General features: G+C 26.9%; 3 protein-coding genes, 1 long non-coding RNA gene and 1 pseudogene across 5 annotated transcripts; 1 reads left to right on the top strand and 4 right to left on the bottom strand.

Moving 5' to 3' along the window:
- Positions 1-440: 440 nt before the first annotated feature.
- On the bottom strand, positions 441-2241 carry LOC113558187 (heterochromatin protein 1-like). The gene is made up of 2 exons (XM_026963692.1): positions 2037-2241; positions 441-828 (listed from the first exon to the last, which is right to left on the bottom strand). Exons 1-2 carry the CDS (start codon positions 2045-2047, stop codon positions 504-506), a joined length of 336 nt encoding a protein of 111 aa, XP_026819493.1. The 5' UTR covers positions 2048-2241; the 3' UTR covers positions 441-503.
- Positions 2242-9371: 7130 nt separating this feature from the next.
- LOC113558154 (heterochromatin protein 1-like) lies at positions 9372-12759 on the bottom strand. 2 transcript variants are annotated; one of them, XM_026963669.1, is made up of 2 exons: positions 12653-12759; positions 9372-9861 (listed from the first exon to the last, which is right to left on the bottom strand). In XM_026963669.1, exons 1-2 carry the CDS (start codon positions 12661-12663, stop codon positions 9486-9488), a joined length of 387 nt encoding a protein of 128 aa, XP_026819470.1. In that variant the 5' UTR covers positions 12664-12759; the 3' UTR covers positions 9372-9485. The 2 variants fall into 2 exon arrangements, with proteins under 2 accessions (XP_026819470.1, XP_026819464.1); XM_026963663.1 differs by lacking the exon at positions 12653-12759 and adding an exon at positions 11036-11230.
- Positions 12760-13628: 869 nt separating this feature from the next.
- LOC113558241 lies at positions 13629-16537 on the bottom strand. The gene is made up of 4 exons (XR_003405610.1): positions 16234-16537; positions 14434-14603; positions 13925-14087; positions 13629-13840 (listed from the first exon to the last, which is right to left on the bottom strand). It is a non-coding gene; the product is annotated as an uncharacterized LOC113558241 (long non-coding RNA).
- A 2758-nt stretch (positions 16538-19295) lies between these two features.
- LOC113550087 lies at positions 19296-20056 on the bottom strand (annotated as a pseudogene).
- A 1850-nt stretch (positions 20057-21906) lies between these two features.
- LOC113549802 (small ubiquitin-related modifier 3-like) lies at positions 21907-24751 on the top strand. The gene is made up of 3 exons (XM_026951267.1): positions 21907-22065; positions 22905-23024; positions 24468-24751. Exons 1-3 carry the CDS (start codon positions 22027-22029, stop codon positions 24615-24617), a joined length of 309 nt encoding a protein of 102 aa, XP_026807068.1. The 5' UTR covers positions 21907-22026; the 3' UTR covers positions 24618-24751.
- Positions 24752-27611: the final 2860 nt, after the last annotated feature.

Below are 27611 nucleotides of genomic sequence, written 5' to 3'. Positions count from 1 at the left end.
ACTAGTTATTCGTGTATATGAATAATATAAAAAAAAAACTATGATATAATAGTACTAGGGTTCTGTCTAATAATAATAAAAGATGAAAAATTGTGAAAAATGCTTTAATTATTAAAAAAAATAAGTATTGAATGTTTAACCTAAATTCTAAACAACCAAATACTAAGTAAATAAACTTAAATTAGCATACATAAATTTTTTCTATTGCATTAAAATTTAAACAAATAAATAATGAAAAAATCCATAATTAATTAGTTATTTATCAACATAAATTGAAATATTAATACATTTTAAGAATACACTATTATTAAACTGTATCAGTGAAATAAAAATTGTAATTATTTTATGAAAGTATATTATGTGCTAACATTTAAGTATTTTATTTTTATCTACAAGGCATACTTGTTACATATACTAAAATAATAAAAAAATTTAAGATATTTACTATAAAATTTGATATAAAATAAAAGTTCAACTCATCAATCTTATTCCTATTAATACAGTTAATTAGTTTTATTATAATCAGACTCATCAAAACTATCGCAGCACTCCATTAAATCATCTAGAACAGATAATCCTCTAGGCGGACCAGCATCTGATACACAACTTTTTTCATAGTTTTTAATCAAATCTTCACAATCAAGATTTTCAATAGGTTCCCAAGAATTTTCCGTATCACTGTTATCTTTCCATTTGAGAAAGTATTCCACTTTGTCATATTTTATACGCTTGTCTAAAATCTTTTCCACAACATAGCCCTGGTTTTTCTTTTCTTGTTCTTTATGATTAGAATTAGAATCTGTTTCATTTTCAGTGACTTTGTTTGGGCTGTAATCAAAATACATTATTATATCGATTATTGAAACATCAAAATAGATCTATTATTTATTTGAAATAGGTTGCTGCGGATGACAACCAACCAGTCTTACTAAACTTTTTATTGTATACGTGTAACCTCTAAAAGTATTATGCCTTACAAATCATATCATTTGTATGATATTATTAATTTTATGCTTATGATTCACTACTATGTTTTAATTACTTATGATTAATATTAAAAAAAAAAAAAAATATAAAATAAAAATTGTATATTTGTAGAACAAATCAAATACCTCATCTAATCATTGTAAGAATAAGTTTTTCAAGTGAACAGAAATCCAACAAAAGATGAAAGGATCACATTACTAATGGAAAAACACGAAACGAATATGCGCGTAAATGCATATTAGGTGTCTATAGTGTCTTATTTATTAAACTGGCAGCAGAACAGACAAGTCACAACTTTTTTGACATGTGTGTGTTATGGAGTTAAGCCAGTTGGGGTTGTTCTATAAATTTATTCGACACAGAGAGCATTAACATGACGTCATGAACCACCTATAGGGGCAGTTTAAGTAAAGAAGTCATTAGCTTTAAAACATATTCATGTCTTATGTATTTGTATACATACATGTAGTAAAAAGTAGTTTTTTTATTATTATTTGTTTGTTTGTTAAGTATATGATAACATGACTGCGATCATCATTTCTGTACCAATTGGTCGATTCTGATAGTTGATAAAAACAAAAACGCGCATAAATAAGTTACTTAAGTCCAAAAACCATCGTAGACTGGAGGCGAAGACGTATGTGCAATGTATAATATTCTACTTGGTCACTTAGGACTACAAAGTAAGAGAAAGGCAATGCATAACACTTAATACTGTCAACTCTCAAGTTACGCGATTGAAAAAATTGTTAATAGGCATCCATTATAAATTCGAAATGAATTTCGTGATTTATTATTTGTACGATCGAACATTTACCTATAACCACTATTACCTACATTTGGATAATGATGACGGCGGCGACATCACCAAAATATCTGATGAATTACAAGATATGAATTTTTTTGAAAAAAACTATTCGGACCTCAGTCATGAGCAGATTATATGGGAACGGATAACATTTGCAAACAACGAAAACTGCGGATAAAAACCGAGTTACCGTAAATTCGGAAGCTTGAGCAAGTGCATAAATATTATATTTGTTACTCACCTGGGAGTCATATCGACGACTGGTCAATGAAAATATCTTAAATGAGTTTATGGCGTTGGAGAAGTCAACCGTGTAGCGGGATTCAAGTAAATGAAAGAAAACAGTGAATCATCGAACGACAAACAACAGATAATAGAAAAAATACATACAATCTCAACAACTTAATAAAAGACGAAAAAAATGGTATTCCCGCCAATGACTTTGATTAGGCTGCCTACCACAATACAACACTATAGAAGGGACGCTCACCATTCAATTTTTATATTCTTTATTTCGGAACGACAAGCTTGACGGTATATGGCATGATGTTACGAACACTTTTATCATCGAAATTGAATGCATAAGACAAGCACGACATTTTTTTTTTTTTAAAGTCACTGTGTATTATTATGGAATAAATAACACAAACATTAGACATGTTCACGTAATGAAAAAAGCAGTGTTCTGAACGTTAACTAAAAAAATTGATTTTTTCACGTTCACGTTCAGTACTCAAAAAAGAAACTCGTTCACGTTCTTTCAAAAAATAAACGCGTTCATTGGGTCATTAATTTAATTTTTTTAATTTCTTTTTACGAATCAACCTGCAGTAAATATTAAAATCCATAAACATATACGACTCAACCCAAAAATAAAAATACAATTTAGAATTTAGAGTATTTACAATTTATAAAGTATCTGTATTATGTTTTTAATATCTGACGTGTTCTTTGAGTTACATTTTGATAAGAATTTTCTAGTGATAAAATTAAGCAAATACTTGGGCACTATGCACACAGCCGACCAGTTGAAAAAAATCTTTCCTATTTAATACTTAAATTCAGGTGGAATCGAAAAATATGATTTTATTTTCTAATATATTCATCTGAAACTTTAAATATTGAAACAATAACAGTAAATAGGTACTTAATAAATAAATAATAACTAAAGGGTAAACTTGTATTAAACTGAATGAATTTGGATAGTTCTGTAGGAAATCAAATCTTTATTTGAACCAGAATCAGAATCACTATCTGAATTACTATCAGCTACTTCATTTTCAGAACATGAAAGCTCAGTTTTTAAAAATGATTCTGTATTCAATTTGTCGTTAGCCGATTTAATTTAAATATTACAACTGATAATGGTAGCAACTTTGTTAAAGGATTTAGGGGTTTTGGAATTAATAAAAATTATGAGGAAAACTTATTCGTTGAAGATCAGAATAAATATGAAGAAATAGAGCTAATTGATTTAACTAGTATAATTGAAAATGCTGAAGGTGGTGCAGAAAATGATTTTGTAAATGAAGATAGTTTGTCATCTCACAGACGAGTCATACTTTGAACTCTTTGTCGAGTAAACAAAACTTTTGTCAAAACAAAATCATTCGACAATTGTGGTAGAAAAAATCCATGAAGTAATTAATGTGTACTTGAGATTACCTAATTAAACAATAAGGAATTCCACATATGATGCATAATATCAACTAAAAAGAATTATAAATGGACCTGGTGACTTAGAAAAATTGAATTAAGTCCTAGATTTTAATACATTACCAAGAATATTAAATGAAGAAGCTATATTCATAAATGGATTTTGTGATATATTTGGACCAGGTGAAAAAGCTATCTACAGTGTACATACTAATTATATACATATTTGATTTTGTATACATTGTATATGGGATATCTACTACCAACTTTACTCGCTTTAAAGAACAAAATTAAAAGTAGACAATTTAAACCTATGACACATTGAACACTTCTATTAGAAGCTATTTTAAGATCAATATAAAAAAGGTTTGTATGATTAAATTAGAAAATTTAAATCTGGGAATAAGACATGCAGTGATCACTAATTCTTTTTCCATCCATATGTTATCAAATCTAAAACGCAGGTAACATAATAATATTAACTAAGTATAACCGTTAATATATTCAATTAATAACTAGTTACTTTATATTTATATTATATATTTCTTTGGCTATTATATCAAAAGTAAGCCGACCTTTTATCACTGCACAAGCTAATGATGCACCTTCTCTAACTAACATTGTTGTATTAATCAAATGAGTTGTTATGCCAAGGTAAGATTTTTTACCTTGGGTCCAACAATCTACGGTATTTGATATATATTCAATATTTGACAGTGTTTTAGTAATTATTATCTACCATTCAATCAGCTGCAGAGTTTAACGTGTTTTTAATGTTTTTGAGCACATTACACTTAATGATTTTGGTAGTTCCTAATTAGGTTGGAACAATACTGGCTTATCAACAATATTAATTGGCTGTGTATCATGAACAACAAATTTAATTATTGCTGAGTCCAATTGCTTTTGGGTAATTATTTCATTTCTAGTACCAATTCTGTGTAATGTAGACTGTACGAGGAGATTGCTTGATTTAGCATCCATCAGCAGACTTTTTTGTTACTGTGTCTTCAACATTTTGAATATTTTGTAAGCAATTCGCAATTTCCCACATCTGTATCGGCTAAAAACTCGGCATACTTATATAAATATGAACTTTCTGAAAAAATTTTTAAAAAATCAGTAGGTAATTTGTATTTAGATATTAAGGTACTTAAAATATTTATTTTTGACCTACCAAAGAGTAAATAATAAAATTACCTACATAAATAAAGTAGGTAGATAACTTCCCAGTAAACATGCCAATGTCTATTATATATAATTTATTAGATCAAAATTGCTATTTTTGATGTGTAATAGATGTTCTTATTACGTTCCAAAATAAGTCTAAATGAGACAACTATTTTAAGTTTCTAAGTGAATATTGATAATACATGTTTGATATTTAAGACGGACTATTATTGGCATACAAACTAGCATTTTAGATGTATATAAAATATCTATTATTTGTATAGGATTATGATACATGACTAATTAATATAATTTAATTTAATATAGTCTTTCGTCTTAAACTATAATCTTTATGTTTACCATTATTGACTAATAAGTCTACTTATTTACTATTATACATTTTGAAGTAAATGTACATATTTACAGTTGGATAGTCATTAAATGTAATTAATAAATTAAAAAACAAAAATTAATACCTACACAAAATTAATTTATTTTAATAATTATATATAAGTAATAACTAATAATTGGAAATGTGCGCACTCGCATAAAATACAATATATAATATGTAAATTATATTAAGATAAAATATAACAATTAAACATGTTTAGTCAAAATTAAACTGTTGTGATGAAAGCTTTTAAGGTTTTTTTATAATGAGCGGGTAGAGTGAAATGTTCAGAACATTTTCGTCTGAATGTTGATTGTGGTTAGATTCTCCATTGCTCATGATTAATTTTGTTAATAACTTATTGGTTATCGGTTGACCTCGTACAATTTGTTGGACTAACAAAATTTGCTGTTGTAATAAATGTATTATAGTATGAGACAAATCCACGGCTCCGGGTGATGATGAAATATGTAACACATACCTATAATATGTATGACATTTATACTTATGCAAAAGAAAATATTTACCTTCATTATGAGATTCATTGTAATTTTCAAACATTGGTGGTGATGAACAATTGTCAGAATTTGTTTCTGTTGGTAACTGATCTACAATACATTTGATATTAATAATTGACAAGTCAGTAAGTAATAACTTTATAACATACATTATTTAATTTTAAATATCTTGAACAACAAGTAAATTAATTTGTGTCAAATTGAAATTGAATCATTATTGTTATTATATTTCTGTGGAACTGGAGTGGTGAAAATTGATGTGACTTTTTTGAACACTAGAGTCATAAGACTAGTTCTAGATTTTGTAGATTCCCTAACTTGATTTTGTGAAACTGGAGTTGTGATGTTAATAGAAGGTTTTAATTTATTTTTTCTATTAGAATCATCTAATAAAAATATATGCTAATGTTAAATAACACATGTAATAAGTAACTTAGCACATAAAATAATCTATATGAAGGAATCTTATCCAAATAGTTGGTTTGGCTTCTGGTTCTGACATACTTATCATTGATGGTAAATGACTATCTGATTCTCTGTCTTAAAGTTTCTTCTTAAGCGTTCTACGACCCCGGTTTTCAATATTTGAGCTTTTAGCATCATCATTATTGTCATATTTTGGTAATTGACTTCTAGCTTTCTCGTATGTTACTATAATTAAAATATATTAGGTACTGATAAATAAAATGTAATTTATATTAACAAACTTCTCGCAGGAAGTTTAATCACATCAGATGGATTACATTCATTAAGAATTTTAAATAATTGGGTAGTTACATTAAGAGTGACACAATTAATTGAAACCCAATGTGGTAATTTACATTGAAGAGCATTTTCTTCATACATTTTACTACTACCCTCCATTTCAATTTCACATTTAGATGAGGTAGTTTTAATAACACTTTCATAGGAGGTAATGTTAAAATCGTCTAAACTGTTATAGCGTTATATTTTTGCAACTAAATGTTCTGGCGTTGCAGTACATTTTATTATTTCAGGGACGTTTAGTCTATTTATACCATTTAATCGGCTATAACATTGAGCTCGACCTAAGTGTTTAAAGTCTTTATAAGGATGTTTAGGCATACTTACAATATCAATTTTAATTTTGGTGTGAGGCTGATCTTGATGTTATACACCGTACATTGCTAGGTCACAGTCACATAATAAAATAAATCACAGACACAAATTACAAGGTAGTGCGAAAGCTGCGAGTGACGACGAGATTTATCAGACATTCTGACAAACAATAAATTAAATAAAAAAATACCCCAATGAACTAATAAAAAATTAATAAATAATACAAAAAGTATTAGCTATGGAGTAGAGTGTAGACTGTAAGTGCCACTGTGATAGCTAATATTGTTAAATTATTGATAAAAATTTGATAGTGAGATACATGGCACCTACAATACAAATTACATTCTACAGTCTACTATAGTTGCCGCACTCCAGGGCCAGCGCTGCGCAGCTACTACAATGGCTTTAAAATATTCATATAATACCTCTATTATACATAAATAGTCTATCTACAAAATATTATATTTTTGTATTGTTTGTTCTATAAAAATCATGTAATATCATATTTTTATGTTTAATAAAATGTATTATTCATATGTCTAATACAAGTATTCTGCTATTAATTGTTTCTCTGCAACCACATCATTTGTTTTACTTTTATTCAATATTTGTAATTATGAAATATTTATTTTTTGTTATTTTCAATACTAATATATTTTTTCGATATTTTCATATTTTAGATTTTTTATTCCATATTTTAAGAAAAATTGTAACATACTCATATATTGATTTATTTCTTACAATTACACACGCTCCCTAATCATAACCTAAAGATTTTTCAAAAATTATTGGATTATTTTGTAAAGACATTTGATAAAATATATGGAAGTTTCAATTTTTCTTAGAACATACTACATTGAAGTACTTTTCTTAATTTGAAAACATCATCTTCCGCTTCAAATCAAGGTAACTATTGATACTAATAATTACATAATTTCTTAATCAACTGATATTTAATTGTTTCTTTTCTCTAGGTCTTACGCTTAATAACCGTAAAACTTGTATTGAACTTACAATGTCATTAGCTGGTATGTATTAAATTACTTTGATAATAATTTATATTATGTTACCTTTTTAATCTTATTGCTCGTCTTATTGTTTTTAGAGTTTCAAAAATGTGTATTGAACACATTGTCTACTATGAAATATGACATAAATTGTTGTGTACTCACTAATCAACAAATTAATGCTAACATGAATGCATTGCTGGAAAATTTAAACAAAAATGCAGTAATATCAGATGATGGTTTTAATGATTATGACTTAAATGATATACTTCCAATCGAAAATCATGAATCTCTACAAGAATTTGAATTCAAGCTCCAAAAAAAAAAAAAAATGAAAATAATTTTAAAACTATTATAGTAATGACACATATGAATACATTTAAGATGTATACTTCATCTACACAATAAGAGCTTAAAAAATAATCATAATATTTTTTATTATTTAATTTTCAGGTTTTTAAATTGTCATTGCTTGTTACTAATAAGTGTAGGTGACTCAGTTAAGCGTTTATTGTCCACAATGTTTGATGATAAAGTTCTTGAAAGTTACTCAACATATGTCTTTAAAAAAAATTGATATTTTCTTCATTGTATACTCATCAACTTCTATTTGGTAATTATAATTTTTAGCAGTTATAGAAAATGATTGATACTTTTTTAATTGAAGTTACAACCTTTGTCAATTTGTTTACAATTAAAACACATAATCATTGTATTGAATACAATCAACTGCAATTAAAATTAAAATGGATAAAACATATTCATTTTAAAAATTAATATACAATTGATAAAAATGAATATTAAATAAAATAAAAATTTTTTGAAGTTGTGTTTTGTTTAAAGTTGGACGTTGAGTAAGACTTGGTATATTTTACTGTACTGAGACGATTAAAATATTTATTGGGATACCTGCTGGAAAATCAGCATGTTTGGTCATACTATTTATACATTTACAATTATAATGATAATACAAAAAAAACAAAATAACTAGATGATTTTAAATGGTACTATAGCTCTGTCGATAATAATAGATAATATACGGTGAAAAAATGCTTTTAATTATTAAAATAAGGCACAAGTATTCAATATTTAGACCTAACATTTGAACAAATAAATAAACTTAAATTAACATGTTTTGGCATTTAAGAGGACACTACACCCGCGTGTTGTTTCCGTCTTATGTATGTAAAACAAAGTAAAAGCTGTTTAGCACGGGATAAAACCACTTTGAGTGTAGTGATAGTTAAGACTCCAAATTGATAAATAACATAGTTGAGAACATTATCTGTGAAATAACGTTTTTATTTATTTTATATCACTTATATAATTTCTAATTGTTACAAAATCCAATTTTTCAATAATTTCAATAATTTTATTTTTAGTCATGATATCTAAAAATAATAACAATATTTCACAGCCTATTTTTTCTTTTTTATGTAGTGAAAATGTTGTTTCTTAGTAACTTTTGCTGTAGTTTGGTTCTTTCCCGTGCAATACAGTTTTTGCTATGTTTTACATCTGTAAGACAGTGACAACATATACGGGTGTGTCCTCTTAAGAAATAACTTTTCAAAACCAATAATTATTTAATAACATAAACTGATATACAATCAACTTTTAAGAGAACACTATTATTATACTGTATCACTGAAATGAAAAAAAAAATTGACATTTTATGAAAGTATTTAATTACTAACATTTAAATATTTAATAATTTATGAACTAATAAATTTATCTGTAAGGCATACCTGCAATATATAATAAACTGAAATAATTATAATAAATAATTGAAGACATTTATAATAAGATATGATATAAAATAAAAGTCTCTTTTTGAACACTTGTCATCCTTATTGGTATTATAATAATTATTGATTGTCATTTAATTTTTGTTTAATCCAGTTTATTGGTAATGACAAATAGTAATCGATAACGATTCGTGGGAATTTTTTATTAGCTTCATTGGCTGGTATCCAGTCGGCTTCATTAATTCCTTTAAACTTCACTAAAAACGTCAACGACCCACCAAAATTAGTAAGTGCTATAATTTTTTCTGCTTCATACTGATGTTTAGAATCATCATGTTCGGACTCATCAGGGTTGACATCCATTTCTTCTGGTGGGAGAGAGGTATGTCCTCTAGAAGACATAGAATCTGATGATGTACAACTTGTAATGATTAAATTTTCCTGTTCTTTAGAAGAAGAACTAGAATCTGTGTCATTTTCAGTGACTTTGTTTGGGCTGTAATCAAAATACATTAATATGTTGATTATTGAAACATCAAAATAGATCTATTATTTATTTGAAATAGGTTGCTGCGAATGACAACCAACCAGTCTTACTAAACTTTTTATTGTATACGTGTAACCTCTATAAGTATTATGCCTTACAGTTTGTATGATATTATTAATTTTATGCTTATGATTCACTACAATGTTTTAATTACTTATGGTTAATACTAGAAAAAAAAATATATATAAAATAAAAATTATATATATGTAGAACAAATTAAATACCTCATCTAATCATTGTAAGAACAGAAATCCGACAAAAGATGGCAGAATCACATTATTAATGGAAAAACACGAAACAAATATGCGCGTAAATATGTATTAGATGTGTCTTATTTATTAAACTGGCAACAGAACAGACAAGTCACAACTATTTTGACATGTGTGTGTTATGGATACGCCGGTTGGGGATGTTCTATAAATTTATTCGACACGGAGAGCATTAACATGACGTCATGAACCACCTATAGGGGCAGTTTATGTAAATAAGTCAGTAGCTTTAAGACATATTCATGCCTGATGCATTTGTATACATACATGCAGTAAAAAGTAGTTTTTTTTATTATTATTTGTTTGTTTGATAGGTAAATGATAACAAAACTGCGACGATCATTTGTGTACCAATTGGTCGATCCTGATAGTTGATAAAAACAGAAACGCGCATAAATGAGGTATCTAAGTCCGAAAACCATCGTAGACAGGAGGTGAAGACGTATGTGCATTGTAGAATATTCTACTTGGTCACTTAAGACTACAAAGTAAGAGAAAGGCAATGCATAACACTTAATACTGTCAACTCTCAAGTTACGCGATTGGAAAATTATTGATAGGCATCCATTATAATTTCGAAATGGATTTCGTGATTAATTATTTGTACGATTGAACATTTACCTATAACCACTATTACCTACATTTGGATAATGATGACGGCGGCGACATCACCAAAATATCCGATGAATTACAAGATATGAATTTTTTTTGAAAAAAACTATTCGGACCTCAGTCATGTGCAGATTATATGGGAAAGGATAACATTTGCAAACAACGAAAACTGCGGATAAAAACCGAGTTACCGTAAATTCGGAAGCTTGAGCAAGTACATAAATATTATATTTGTTACTCACCTGGGATTCATATCGAAGACTTGCCAATGAAAATATCTTAAATGAGTTTATGGCGTTGGAGAAGTCAACCGTGTGGCGGGATCCAAGTAAATGAAAGAAAACAGTGAATCATCGAACGACAAACAACAGATAACAGACCAAATACATACAATCCGAAAACTTAATGAAAGACGATGATTGGACGATTGGACAAGAGGTATCAACACTATCGACAGTATGTTTGTAACGGAAAAAAATGGTATTCCCGCCAACGACTTTGTTTGGGCTGCCTACCACAATACAACACTATAGAAGGGACGCTCACCTTTCAATTTTCATTTTCTTTATTTCGTAGAGCCAAGCTTAATGGTAAATGGTATGATGTTACGAACATTTTTATCATCGAAATTAAATGCTCAAGACAAGCACGAATTTTTTTTTTTTTTTTTAAAGGCACTGTGTATTATTATGGAATAAATAACACAAACATTTGACATGTTCACTTAATGAAAAAAGCAGTGTTCTGAACGTTAACTAAAAAAATTGATTTTTTCACGTTCACGTTCAGTACTCAAAAAAGAAACTCGTTCACGTAAACGTTCTTTTAAAAAATAAACGCGTTGATTGGGTCGTTAATTTAATTTTTTTTATTTCTTTTTACGAATCAACCTGCAGTAAATATTAAAATTCATAAACATATACGACTCAACCCAAAAATAAAAATACAATTTAGAATTTAGAGTATTTACAATTTATAAAGTATCTGTATTATGTTTTTAATATCTGACGTGTTCTTTGAGATACATTATGATAAGAATTTCCTAGTGATAAAATTAAGCAAATACTTCGGCAATATGCACACAGCCGACCAGTTGAAAAAAATATTTCCTATTTAATACTTAAATTCAGGTGGAATTGAAAAATATGATTTTATTTTCTAATATATTCATCTGAAACTTTAAATATTGAAACAATAACAGTAAATAGGTACATAATAAATAAATAATAACTAAAGGGTAAACTTGTATTAAACTGAATGAATTTGGATAGTTCTATAGGAAATGCAAATAAACTCTTTAAATCGACATTTTTTCTAAGAAATTTAAAAGTTCTTGATCTGAAGTCATTATTTTATAAAAATAGCTTTTTGTTGACAAATTCTGGTTCAAATAAAAATTTGAACCAGAATCAGAATCACTATCTGAATTACTATCAGCTACTTCATTTTCAGAAAATGAAAGCTCAGTTTTTAAAAATAATTCTGTATTCAATTTGTCGTTAGCCGATTTCATTTAAATATTACAACTGATAATGGTAGCAATTTTTGTTAAAGGATTTAGGGTTTTTGGAATTAATAAAAATTATGAGGAAAACTTATTCGTTGAAGATCAGAATAAATATCAGAAGAAATAGAGCTAATTAATTTAACTAGTATAATTGAAAATGCTGAAGGTGGTGCAAAAAATGATGAATTACAAGATATGAATTCTTTTTGAAAAAAACTATTCGGACCTCAGTCATATGCAGATTATATGACAACGGATAACATTTGCAAACAACAAAAACTGCGAATAAAAACCGAGTTACCGTAAATTCGGAAGCTTGAGCAAGTGCATAAATATTATATTTGTTACTCACCTGGGAGTCATATCGACGACTGGTCAATGAAAATATCTTAAATGAGTTTACGGCGTTGGAGAAGTCAACCGTGTGGCGGGATCCAAGTAAATAAAAGAAAACAGTGAATTATCGAACGACAAACAACAGATAACAGAGCACATACAATCTCGACAACTTATTAAAAGACGATGATTGGACAAGAGGTATCAACACTATCGACAGTGTGTTTGTAACGAAAAAAAATGGTATTCCTGCCAATGACTTTGATTAGGATGCCAGCTACACTACAACACTATAGAAGTGACGTTAACCTCTTCTTTTTGTTTATTTCGTAGAGCCAAGCTTGACGGTATATGGCATGATGTTACGAACTCTTTTATCATCAAAATAAAATTTTCGAGACCAGCCCGCCATTTTTTTTTTAAAAAAAAGTCACTGTGTATAAATATGGAATAAATAATACAAATATTACATATGTTCATTTAATTAAAAATGCAGTGTTCGGAACGTTCACTAAAAAAAAATTGAATTGTTCACGTTCACGTTTAGTCATTAGAAAAGGAACTCGTTCACATCATTCATGATACAATTAAAATGATAATGTAAGATATTTACTTATTAATGTAATAAATAAAGCAAAATTAGAATTATATTCTATGCTTTTTTATGAAAAAAACCATAACCATAACATTGTAGTTAAATTCCATTACACTCGGTACATTCATATTGTGCAAGGGACTGTAATTCCATTATCCACTTGTTTCACCGAGAAAACAATCATTATGGTTTAAAGTATTTGGGATGAATTTTAGAAGTAGAAATTTAATTTGATAAATGAGGTATAAATATGTCTTATTGATATATAGATGAATTGTATATTAAGCTACTTTTTTAAATAATAAAATGCCCGTGGTGATTACCCATTAATGTGTAAAAAATTAATCTAATATTTAGTTTAAGGTTATCGCAAATAATGATTGTTGAATACCTATCAAAGATTGCGATAAATTGCCTTCAAAAATCAGTTTTTTTTTTTGAAACTATAGAGCAATTTGTATTATTGAGATAATCAAGTATTGATTTCTATGCTCTTTTTTCACAAAACCAAAAGACTTCTCAAAATGATTCAACATTATTCTACTAGTCTTTGTTCACATGTAAGCGAATGCAAAAGCTTTATTAGAAAGTCCCCAAATTAATTTGTATCTGAAAAAAAAAGGTAATTACTGCTAAATCTGGGTGATAGCAATTTCAATAGATATAACGAAAATTATACGCTAAAATATTTACTTATACATTGAAAAAATAAATCAAAATAAGTATTGATTTCCTTGCTCTTTTTTTGACAAATCCAATAAACTTCTTAAAATTATTCACCATAATTTCACAAGTCTTTCTTCACATGTAAGACTATGCAAAAGCTTTATTAAGAAGTCACCAAATTCACACGTATCTGAAAAAAAGAAGGTAATTATTGCTAAGTCTGGGTGATTGCAACTTTTAACAAGTTAATTAAATAAAAAAAGTAACATTTAATATTAAAAATAACTTACATTTTTCTGTATTAACTTAACTTAATGAGTTTAAATAATTAATTAACTTACTCAACCTTGATAATGACACTGATACCTTATTATTTTACTAACTTAGTAGATTTGTAGCGTTAGCTCATCGCAAATATTGATTGTTAAATACACATTAATATTTGCGATAAGATATCGCCAAAAATCAGTTATTGATAACAGTAGAGAAATTTGTATTATTCTGTCATAAATTTATAAAGCTTGTACATAACATACCTGTTTATGATATTCAAATAGCAACACAAGAATTTAATTAGTTGCTCATAAAATGAAAGAACCCAAAAACTTTTCATCATAAGGTTTAAATCAATTATTTTATGCCATTTTTTGCTTGTACAAGCCACTGTAACAACTTTTATTAGTAAGACACGAATATCCATCCGTTTCTGAAAAAAAACAATGATAATTAAATTAGGTTTTCTCATAAATCTTTGTGATAGAAATCTCAATAGATATAATAAAAATTATATGCTACACTATTTAATTATTAATGGAATGCCTGTATGTTGTACTAAGTACTGTAAGTCTTTCTTTTAGTACGGAATTTTTTACATGTTTATGAAACTCGTATACTACTGCTATAACTTTGATACAATATAATTTAAATTTTAAAATTTTAAGTTCAATACAGATGTCTAATTTATAAGTTAAAAAAAAATTATGTTTTGTAGGAAATAGATTTTGGACATTTTAGATAACTCATGTAGTAATTTAAAAAATTTAAAAACGCTGTTACTTATTAAAGTATTATTATTAAGTATTTATTTTATTTTTTGTCTTAATGATGTAATTGTGTCTAAATTTTAAGGACATACAACTTTATTAGTAGCCATCTTATTATTTATACGCTGTTCTAAATGAGATGAGTATCGGGTGGCCAAAAGTTGTGTGCATGTTCTTATTGTAACGAGACAGAACATAACACACTGGTGTAAAGTTTCAAAACTACTATATTTATTTTCTCAAAATATCTCTACAATCAAATTAACTAATTATTGACTTTTACTCAATATCTTATGGTTATTTAAAAATAAGTGGATTTAGCCCTATCGATAATATATGTTTTCTTGTATGAACTCAAACAGTTCAACATAATGAGAAAATATTGATAGTAGGTACCTACATATATTTATATAAAGAATATAAGGTTTTATATTATAGATGATGCTAAGTTATTTAATAAGTCATTTGGATTAAAAACAATACAGTAAAAGCAAATTAAATAATAATATAGAATTTTGTTATGTAAACTGGATAATTTCATTAGGAATTGTAACAGTTGTGAACAGTATATTAAATTACTTAAACTTTGTCAATATATGTATGCTATTCTAGCTCATAATGCAAATTTAATGAGAATTTTCGCTAATATAAACATTCAAATGGACAGATAAAAGGAACCGAATGAAAATAGCAACAATTGAAGCAATTTTTTAAGTTCAAACAAATGTTAATAGGAATTGTTTTGAGTTTTATAATTTAGTAAATATGATTATAATTTATAATTATTAAATAAACTATGTTCTAAAATGGATCACTATACCAGTTTTTGTTCACAATAGTCAGAAGCCGCACACACCGTCCCAGTACACCAGTGTGTTAAGTTCTGTTTCGTGACAATAAGAACATGCACACAACTTTTAGCCACCCGATACTCATCTCATTTAGAATAGCGTATAAATAATAAGATGGCTACTAAAAAAGTTGTATGTCCTTAAAATTTGGACATAATTACATCATTATGACAAAAAATAAAATAAATACTTAATAATAATAAATTAATACGTAACAGCGTTTTTAAATTTTTTAAATTTCACATAAATTGAGATAAACATTTTACGTGTAAAATTTATTGCACAGTTATGTGTATCTCATTTTATCTTTAAAAAAAATATTTGTTTACATATAGTATTATCAAAATTAAATAATTCTATACATTTTCATATCGAGATCTACACCCACCTGTATTAATAGTTTCTTTTTGTATAAGAGATGTGACTTCTAAAATTTATTTACCTGCTGGCTCCGAGTTCTGTTATACAGTATGCTACAATGTAACAATATGGATTCGGTCGGCGGCCGTAGACCACACAATATAGCACAAAATAGAGAGTACATATTTTTGCGTTTTTTTTTTTTGTTATCTAAAATTTAGATTTGCATTCTAAATCACCTAGCTGTATGAAATGTATGTTTTCAAACCGTCACGGAGCTATTGAATATTGAAATACTTCGTAAGCTGGTCGCTGGTTACTTGCAACATTTGTCTAGGGTAGGACGTCTTATTAACTATGATCAAATGTAGTAAAACAACAAAACTGATATGGTTAAAAAAAAAAAGTATTATTACCGTGTCACTTAATTGCTTTTATAATATTAATATATACAATTAAACGGGGTATGATCACAAGACGCCGAACAAAATAATAATCAACAACAAATAGAATGTAAATAACCTTATCTGAGGCCGCGTTCGCGATAGTGATACGACAGTAGCTGACGCCAGGTCGGCGGCGGCGGCGGCGGCGGCGAACACTACTGCCAAACAGACTAAAACGGCAACGGCTCACAAGACCCCGCTTCTATTACCGCTCCTATTTTATAGCAATCACTATGCGTTCAGCGTTGCACCATAGATTATACCTAAATCATTGTATAATATAATCGTGGTTGCACGCCCGGCAACGTAAGGATGGCGCGGACGTGACGCTTTTAGATTTTAAACAATAGTTTTTCTAAAAATCATTTTTTTTTTTTATTGACAAAAATAACTAAATAATAAATACCTTCAAATTAAGCGCTATGCTAAAAATGACGCATTTTACATTTATTTGATATTTCTATTCTTATCAATAGACAATAATGTCTTCAATAAATGAAAACAGACATATTAATGATTTTACATTCTGAGAATGATTTATTAAGATCATTAGACTTAAATAAAGTATTATGAGAGTTGGCTTAAAGTAAGCAAGGAAAAAAATGTATTTGATAAAATAGTTTTTGTTTTATATATTAACTTTTATTTGATATTTGATGTAAATAAGTATACTGTTAATAAATTTAAAATTAACTATGAAAATTTGAAATAAAATTAATGAAATATGAAGTATTAACTTTTTACTTTAATTATATTACAATTGGTAGTTTTATAGACATAAATTACACATATTAATTTTATAATTTTATAATGCAATTGTCAGTTTGTGAAATAGTTAGAAAAATGTATCCTCTAGTGAGCGTAGCGAGCGGCTTTGTGAAGCATCTTTTGTCAAAAGGGCCCAAATGAAATTTCAGACCCGGGGCTCAATATGTTCCTAATCTAGCCCTCAGGGGAGCCAAAGGGGTCATTGCCCCTACCGGGAATTATTTAAAACTATTGTTCACTTAATATCACGCATATTAATTATAACATAATATTATTGAGATCTCTGCGATGTTCTGCTCCTAATTTTAATATCGCGGTTAGAGGCAACGACTCGCGTAATGCTATTGACGGGAGGAGTGTCACCTACTGTATGAAATATTAATATACAATACAATTTTAATAGGCTTAAGGGATGTTGGGCGCTAAACTTATTATAATAACCATAAAAAACAGTGTATATATGATAATAATAATATTAAACATGCGGGCCGGTATTATTCATAACAATACTATTAATTAATAATAAATAAAAAACAGATTTTTGTTTACATACAATATAAATAATAACAACAACAATAAATAAAAAGAAAAGATAATCTGCTCCCCTACTCTGCACGACCACGTTTGAATCCGGGCTGGTAAGGCGACAGCCTTTTGACGTGGGTATATGAATAAATATAATGTCGCACGGAATTAAGAAAGTTGTAGTGGACATTAGCCGTCCGAGAATATGTAGAGGGGAGTATGACTGTCGCGGACATTCCACACCGATCGCGCGAGACTTGTAAAGCCTTTGGCGATGACGCCAGGAAGACAATTCGACAAGAATTCAGCCGCGTTCAAACAAGATCCATTTAAGAAGTATGTCATAATGTTGTTTATTTTCTATGTATAGGTTATGCTATTTTAATATGAAGACAGTAGAAATATATTAAAATTTAAAATAACCTTTTTGATTTGGTCTTAAAATTTTGATCTTGCCCCGGTTGGAATTTCGGGCGCGCTTGCCACCAGAACGATTGTAATGATAGTATAAATTTATATCCCAATCCGACCTCAGAACCAATTCCAAATTACGCCACTGGTGTCAATACTCAATAATATGTACATATATATTATAAATAATATAACTTCTTAGTTTAGAGAGTATACTATTTAATAAATAATAATTAGTTATCAGAGTAACATACTTTTACATTATTTATTTCACATAAATCAAATTTTTATATAAAAACGAACGTTAACTTAATAGTTAATAATGTATAGTGTACAGTGTAAGTGCCTATATTTATATACAATATAAATTAAATAAATCAGTATAGTAGATACAAAGTTCAGGCGATGTAAACTCCGCCAAAATACCGGTTAGATAAAAAGGTAATGAAAAGGTCTAATGCAAACTCAGCCAGTTTTATTTTCTTACCTGTTACTAAGTGAATGGAAACCCTGTGAGCACTTCTCAAATTTAATACGTTAACAATGTTGACATACGCTGGAAATGCTAAAATAGTAAAATTGATATTAGTTTGATGCGTTATTTAAAAAATTTAAAAATAAATTTATCTTCATAATATCTGAAAGTAGTATTCCCCATGCTGATGATATCGTCAGTAGCCTGTAGGCACCTATACTTTGACCTTTAGTGTTTGTGTTTTTTTCGACAATCACTTGCATTGTTACTTATCGGTACACCGCAAGCGTGATTCAAAGAAAATAAATCGGAAAAGAAAAATAATAATAAGGAATTTATAATTTTGAGAATTTTGCAAATATTATCTAGAAAAAGATTTTATTCAGCACTACGATTTTTATTATTTTTAATGCATCTTTGAAATTATTATTAATTAAATAAGAATTTACAAATTTCTAAATAAATTATTTTTTTATAAACACTTAATTTTTTTTCTTTTGTAAATTTAGATTCTAATACTTATTTTTTACACACAAACCATGTCCCAGATCTAAAACTAAACATTTAATAACTATAACATTATAATATATTCAAAACTGCTTTTGATTCATCTATAATATTATGTTCATCTTTTGGTAACATCTTTGCTAAATTTGACGTTGAATGTTGATGCATCTAAATCTGATCCAAAAGTGATCGCTGAATTGGATTTTTAAGTATCATATATTCTTCAGATAAAATATTATTTTCTTCAGAAAATGTTAAAGTAATGATTTTTTTTGATCTTTTGAGTTTTTTAGGAGTTTTTATAATGACCTAATTTTTTAAATTTTTTTTCAAACATATTTTTAAAATTTAATTTTGAATCTAAAAACATTTTTTTGTTATTTATAATATATATTTTATAGTAAAAAGTATCCAAAACCCTTTAGTTTTCAACAATGATACTTCTAAAGGAGAAGATATAAATGGTAAATTTGATGAAGATATTACTCCATATTTCAATCTTAATAAATATTTTATAAATATTATTTATAAACAAAAAATTAAAAATTTAATAATTAGTATTCAATTAGATTATTAATAAATGCTTATATAAATGAATAGAATGAGTATACAACTTACAAATTCCTATTAGGAGTCCTGTTGGATACAAAATCTTCTTGTTTAAAATGGTTTGAACCAAAATTATAATTTAGACTCAGATGTAAATGTCCATAAGTTTTCATAGTTTCATTTAATTTTGAATTGTTTGTAATTCTAACCCATTCTTGAGAGTAAAATTAAACAATTTTATTAGCATAAAATAAGAATTGATAATACCGGTCGCCAGTTATACAGTAGTAAGTCCCGTATTGTCGTATATAGTATGTGGGCGTATTAAAAAATTAAACAAAACTATATAATATGTATAAACAGATACCATATAAGGAATTTTTCATTTAAATAAAATTGTTTAATATCATTAAACACTACTGACCGAGGGAATCAATTTTAAATAAAGTATAATCAATAAATAAGAAATATTTGTTCATTATTTATTGTCTCGAGATCCTTTCTAATACATAATTGTACTAAATAATTCTTTTAATATTTTTTAAATAACAGAAATATAATATTATTATCATATTTCTTTAAACATTAAGTATTGTTCTGACAATACATAAACAATATTTTGGTAATATAAGAATAACATTAATATATGAAAAAAATATTATAGCAATGTTAACTATTAATATTATGATAACATATTTTTGGTGGCCAAAAAATTACGTAATAATGTTATTAATTTATTATGAGTACATAATAAAGGTAATACCCTATCCATATGATAAATCAAAATAAATCAAAAATTAATTTTATGGTAACATTGATATTTTTTATTATAGTTTGTGGTAGTATTATTAATTATTATAATGTAAAATTGCTAAGTGATATTTTGTATTTTAATAAATCCTAAAAAAATGAATAAGTGTTTTACTGTTATATTGTCATTTGACATTGATTTATTATTAAATAAATAAAATAATTATAACAATATATTGTTTTGTGATAATATTGATATTATTTATTAAAGTGATGATGGCCGTGGGGTACTATTTAAGGTTATATTCAAACTTCAAATAAAATGCGTAATGTAATTAGCACAGACTAAGAATCTAATATCTAATATCTGATATAAAGGACTGGGCACGACAAGGTTGAACGGTGCGGGGCGTTGACCACGAAATGTTATACAACAGACGGAGTACAGGGGATATTTTCCTTTTAGCATTACTACTGCTGTCTTAGTAGATATTCTTGGAACTAGATCCAATCATATGGTTTTTACTGGAATTTTCAATTTTCAAAGCAAAATAGTGATAATATTAACTTCATAGTACCAATAAAATCTTTAATTTATCATATTATAATAAATATAATTATTAATAAATTCGTGATAATGTGATCTAGTTCCATAAGTATTTATTTAAAAATCACTACTATATATTTAAAAACTAATAATCTATTACAACTAATATTACACAGAGTAAACACAAGAAATGCATAAAACAATTTTATTATTATTAAATCTAAAAAAAACATTTCTAGCAGACATTTCGAAATAATTGGAGCCAAAATACGTAACAACGTGCCATCTCATTTAATAAACCTGCCCATCAATATATTAAAATAAATATTTTTCAGTGATTGTTAGAATCTGATGATGAATTAATAGTATTATAGAAATAGCATAGTATTCAGCTACCTCTATCAACGTAAAATAATTTAATTTTAATTTAAGTACCTATACATAATAGAAATTTTATTTTTTTTCTCTTTTTTTGTTATTTTATTAATTTTTTGTAAGTTATTAAACCTAGCCCTCCACGAGGTTAGATTAGATAGATCGTTTGCACCTTTATTGTATAAAGTTAAATATTAAACTTATTGGGTTCATCTACAAGTTACTCCTCAAAGCTATCTGGTCCTTTCAATCCAAATGCTTAACCTAACCAAAGCTCCTTATAAATAAAAATAAATTATTTAAAAATAAATCGCCGCGCATTTTATCATAATATTTGATAAGAACAATATTGATAACAAAAACTAAAAATTATAAAGCCATGGAACCGGAGATTTTTTCTGTCAAGATCATTCGTTTGGCGACTGGCGTCTGTGTCTGGTGTGTGACCTACATTGTTCATTATTTTTTGAAGGAGCCGTATTCTCTTTGTCATAGACGTCAACACCGTTCATCTGATTTGCAATGATTTTTCACACATCAAAAATGGCTGAAAACAAAGGAGTAAGTGTAAACAAGTTATTCATTGCGCGAAAAATAAACGAGTCGGCATTCTGTAATGGCGTCGGACGAATGAAAACACAACGGTCGATCGCATCTATTAGGTACCCACCCACCCGTTTTGACGTGTGTTAGTGCGCGCCGTACGTGTTGACACCTGTGTCCACCCGTTTTTTTTTGTGCTCAATTCACCATCGTACCCGCGCATATTCTGTCTTAACCTCTGTCTAGTATTTTAAGGAGACGCCATACTCGTATGAGTTGTCTCTGTCTTACTAACTAATATTTAACATAAAATATGTTCTTCTGAACGCAAAATTTGTTATGATGTATGTTAGTAAGACAGAGACAACACATGTGGGTATGGAGTCATCTTAAGCGTTTGTTCCCAACCTGGTTTTTTAACGTCTTATTTCATTCTCGCACACGTTCGTTTGTTTCGTTCACGTATCGTTAAACAATCAAGTTTTTCTAAAATTCAACAGCGCTGCATAGTGTGTACTGATCAACCATGTCATTTTACCACATTGAAGGTCGTTATGTTGATATTCCCAGAAGTGGTGGTACCATTAAATGCATCAATCATAAGTTTAATTATTTACCTTGAACCTGAAATTTACTACCATCATTTATGTACCTCAATCCCTGTTATCTTTAACATTCTTTATATTTAGGACGATAAGTCGACTGACTTTTGACTTACATAAGATTTTATAAGTTCATAATCGTATGGTTATTGAATTATTATTTTATCTAATTTTATAAAATAAGAACATTAGTTACAAATTATAATTTTGTTAGTTTTTAAACATGAAACATTATTAAAATATCTTGTATTTTAGGATGCCCATGAAATTAAAATTACAGTTAATGTTCTTGGCATAGATAATAATATTATCCAATTTAGTATCAAGAAACATTGTCATTTACAAAAGCTCATGGATGCTTACTACATAAGATCTGTAAGTATAAGCTATTAAGAAGTAAATAATTGCAATTTTTACCATTGGTAACAATAACTATTAATATTAGACTACATTTTTTTTAAATAGAATATATTCAATCAAGAATTAATTTAGCTATTGATTTTAATTGTGTTAATTTACTCATTGGTTATCAGTGAACAAAAACACGGTTGTTTAGCAACTGTAGTTGCTAACTTGAATACTGTAGCCATATCAATTAAGTAAAAGATTAAAATTACTGACAAATAGTGGAAAAGTAAGGCGTTTGTCAACTATATTTGTGTTTGAGTATGCAAACATAAGTTTGGTAAATCTTTGGTATTTCCGCATCATTTTAAATTATTAGGTAATTACTGAAAACCAATATTAGCACTTATATATTAACACATTGATAAGACAAATTGATAACCATGTGATATTACTTGCATATTTCTCTTTAGACTATAATGTATACTGTATTTTACCATATACTGTTGTACATGTAAATATAACTTGGTAAAGCCGTAACTGAAAAAAAATTTCGCGGGTGGTCTAACATTTTTTTAGGTATAAATGCTGAAATTTTAAAGTCAATAAACTATATTCTCCACTAAAATACTTCTACTTTTAAAAAAAAATGTTGTGGGCGAAGGGTCCGGACCCCTGGATCATCTCTCCAGTTACGACCTTGTAACTTAGTGTTATATTAATTTATTACAAAATTATGTTTTAAATAAATCCTCCCAAATAATAATTTTACTTAATATTATGTATTTTAAATAATTCATAATAAATCAATTTGATTTGCTGGAAAACAGTTCAATTCAACTTAGTGTCATGTTTTTTAATACAATCTATTTAATGTTTTATTAACTTGAAAATAATGAATTCTATTTACCATATTACAAAACATTCAAATGAAGCATCCTTTTTAAAATAAACTAAGTTATCTTTCTGGAATTTAAATTGTTGTCCAATAACGTACAACCTCAACATTAAAAATAAAGCCAAAAATGTTTAAAGCTACTGACTATGTTTTAATCTCTTTTTTGATTGAATTTGTCTGCATATCTTGTTTAGTTTTAAGAAAAGCAATGACGTCACACTTATTTTTATTGTTTACAATGAATAACATTGTAACAACTAACAAATGTTTGACAAATTCATACTTAGAAATTGGCATTTAGTTTCATTTTACTCAAATCGGTACTTTTCCACTACTTGATAGCTCCTACTGAAATTTATAATTTTCCATATATATGGTGATTGCATCGACACCAATAATCAATAACTGTCGCTGAAGTATTGTTAACCAATAGCTTTTGGGGTATGAGATGGTACAGTCTAAATACGAGAGAACGATTCAATTTTAAGTTGAATAGGGTTTTTAATATTAGTGTTGAATGATGTATATTATTGAAGTTAACAACATTGTTTTATTGAAGTTTTATATTGTTTTAGGGTTTAGATGAGGCATCAATAACATTCCAAATTGATGGAAAACGAATTCATGGAATAAATACTCTACAAGACGTAGGGATAAAGAATAATGACACAATTGAAGTATACCAGCAGCAGTTTGGTGGAGGCCTTTATTTGAACTATTATTAACTACTTATTATTTGACATAATCAAAAAATGTTTAAAATAATCAATTAATATGATATCAAGAACTACATTTAATAGATACATTAATTGATGTGTGTAGAACATTATATATAAAATATGTACTCTAAAACTTAATTTGTAAACAAATTTATTCATACTATTAATATTTTTTTCATATTTCTCTGGATTAATAAACTTTTGATATAATCAATGAGGTTTTTTAATTTTTTTTATTATTTTAAATTTTTAAATGATTCATTAAAATGTGTAAAAGACAGTATAATTATTATGATTAGGTAATAAAGTAGTATTTTCAATCAGATTTTTGAAAGGTGTTTTACGTATTGTATAAATTTGGCTATATTGAGTGGGGACATCTTTCCTACATTAGAAATCTAAATCTTCATTATAGTGTTCAATACATAAATATTTACGTTATTTTAATTCCTAAAAAAATAATGAAAATATTGTAACGCTTAACCTTTAAAAAACTTAAGGTTTAAACATATCTGTTTTACTATATGGTAAGTTTTTCTTGAAAATGAGTAGATAATAATTAATAAAACTAATTTAAATATACTTATGTAATGATTTTTAATATTGTACTTTTTGGTTTAGTCAAATCTGTTATTAAAAATGATAAAAATTGTACTAATCAAATCACTCAAATTATCTTACACTCATGTGACATCATATTATCATAATACAATGCTATTCAATCAGCCAAGATGGCTAAGACATCTTCTGTTAGAACAATAAATGGTCAATATTTTAAAGTTCCTATCCATTTAAATTTAAATTCTAGCTATTCAAAGATTATCGTAATTTCATAACAAATTTAATAATAAAAAATAATATTATGTATCCGTTTTGATAATTTAAATGTATCAATATTTTTGATTTAAAATGTCATTATATATATAAATAATTTGATTTTTATTATCTTTTTTTTTTTTTGAGCTGCTAAAAATAACTATTTTAGTACATTTCACATATTTAAAATATTAAATTGCAAAAAAATTATTTTGTTAGACATTTATGCTGTAGAAAATGATAAATTTTCTATTTAAACAAAAGTTCATAATTTCAGACAATTCAAATAAATCAAATCAAGATAGTCAACTTTAACTTTTTTTAAATTTTTAAGTGATAACTAATTGTATTTATTTAAATTATGTTTTTATTTGTGAACTATTTTTTTACAAATAGTGTTAGAGAATTTTTGAATACTATAATAATTATTTTTAATTTTAAAACTATTTCATGTTACACTTAGTATAACAATAATTAATAATATAAGTAATGTAATGTTAATATATATAAACGATTATATTTTTAATTTGATTACTAAGATCAATCATTTCTTGTGCTCATAAAAATACGTCACTACAAAATGAACAAGTTAAGATTCAGTAGGAACGCGTTCAAAGGAATCTGTTGCTTTGATTTTGTTCCTTTTTTAGGAACTTATCGAGAACGTAGTTCCTTTTTCATGTTTAGGAACGTATTGGAATTTTGTTCACTTTTTAGAAGAACATGAATGATTTTTTTTGTTTCTTTCTTTGTTCATTTATTTTTAAATAAAAGTAATTAAATCATTAAAAATGTATAACTTCTTTTGAAATTTAGTTAAATTAAATTAATTAAATTAAGGAACGGTAAAGAATTTAGTTCCTAGTCTATACAATAGAGGCATATTTTTTGGTCATTTCACACATTATATTATTATGGGTACTTCAATGACATATTTTGTTTATAAAGTTATCTCTGACATAATAATATGTAGCATTCAAATTTTTAATGGTTACTAATCTTTAGTAATTAAAGTTATATTTTTTTCAGCATTATAAATTATTTAAACAAATGTTATATAATTAGTTTATTTTTATAGTAAATAGTAAGAATAATAGCTATTTATTTAAATATTTTTCTATCTCATTATTAATACATATTCAACATTTAAATATATACCTGTGTTTGTTAATTATGTTATAATTTGTATAGCCAATTTATATTAGCTAAACATTATTATGTACTATTATATGTTAGTTTTATTTATATAATTTATAAATATTTGATTTAGAAGTGTAGGTTATAATAAATTATTCTTGGATAAAGGATTTAAAATTTAAAGGTTAACTTCTTATCAATAGAAAAAGTATAGATACTTAGGTAATACTTATATTTGACATATTATTATTTATTGGTATCTTCCTACTCTTTTTTTTATTAGATTTTGTAAATTTTGTGTTTTTTTTATTTAATATAGGATAATATGTGATAAATATTTAAATATTTAATAATCTATAAACCAAATTATAAATCCTCTTTCCCTAACTTGAGCTGGATCTGCCTCTGAATATTTTATATAACTTATAAATCAAAAATGTATAGTAAAATTACTAAAAAGTTAAAATATAATGGAGGTTTTTATATAATTAATAGTTCATGAATATTATTTGTATAAACGAAGTAAAAATATTGATCTAAGTAGGTATCTACTTAGGTAGACACTTAATTACTAAAAATGCCTTAAGATTTAACTTATTATAGTTATATTTTAGAAGTATTTTAATTAAACATATTTATGGGCTTATTATTATTATTAGTATTTTTATTATTATTATTATTATTATGTACCACGGTGACACACGGACACACAATGACCAGTGAACCGTGATGTTTGTGATTTTGTTTAATTAAAGATTCATAGCATTTACTCCATTCGTTGACTTTATTGATCACCAACAACCCATTGGGAGGTTACACTATCTTAATTTCTACATTTTGAGGGTCTGTCCGGTTGTTGGTTTGTACTAGTAATTGTTAACGAATTGGACGTAAACTTGAAATCCTAACCTCAAATTAATTAGTGTTTTATTCCGTTTTGTCCAAGTTGCGTAGACGTGGGTGTGTGAAGTAAACCGTGAATCGCGTTTTGTATTTTGTGATTTTAAACTTGTCGGTGTTATAGGATATCGAGAACACGCTAATCTA

This window comes from Rhopalosiphum maidis, chromosome 1 (assembly GCF_003676215.2).
Source record: "Rhopalosiphum maidis isolate BTI-1 chromosome 1, ASM367621v3, whole genome shotgun sequence".
Classification (NCBI taxonomy): domain Eukaryota; kingdom Metazoa; phylum Arthropoda; class Insecta; order Hemiptera; family Aphididae; genus Rhopalosiphum; species Rhopalosiphum maidis.
Note: the sequence above shows the minus strand (reverse complement) of the source record. Positions and strands in the feature narration are given on the sequence as shown.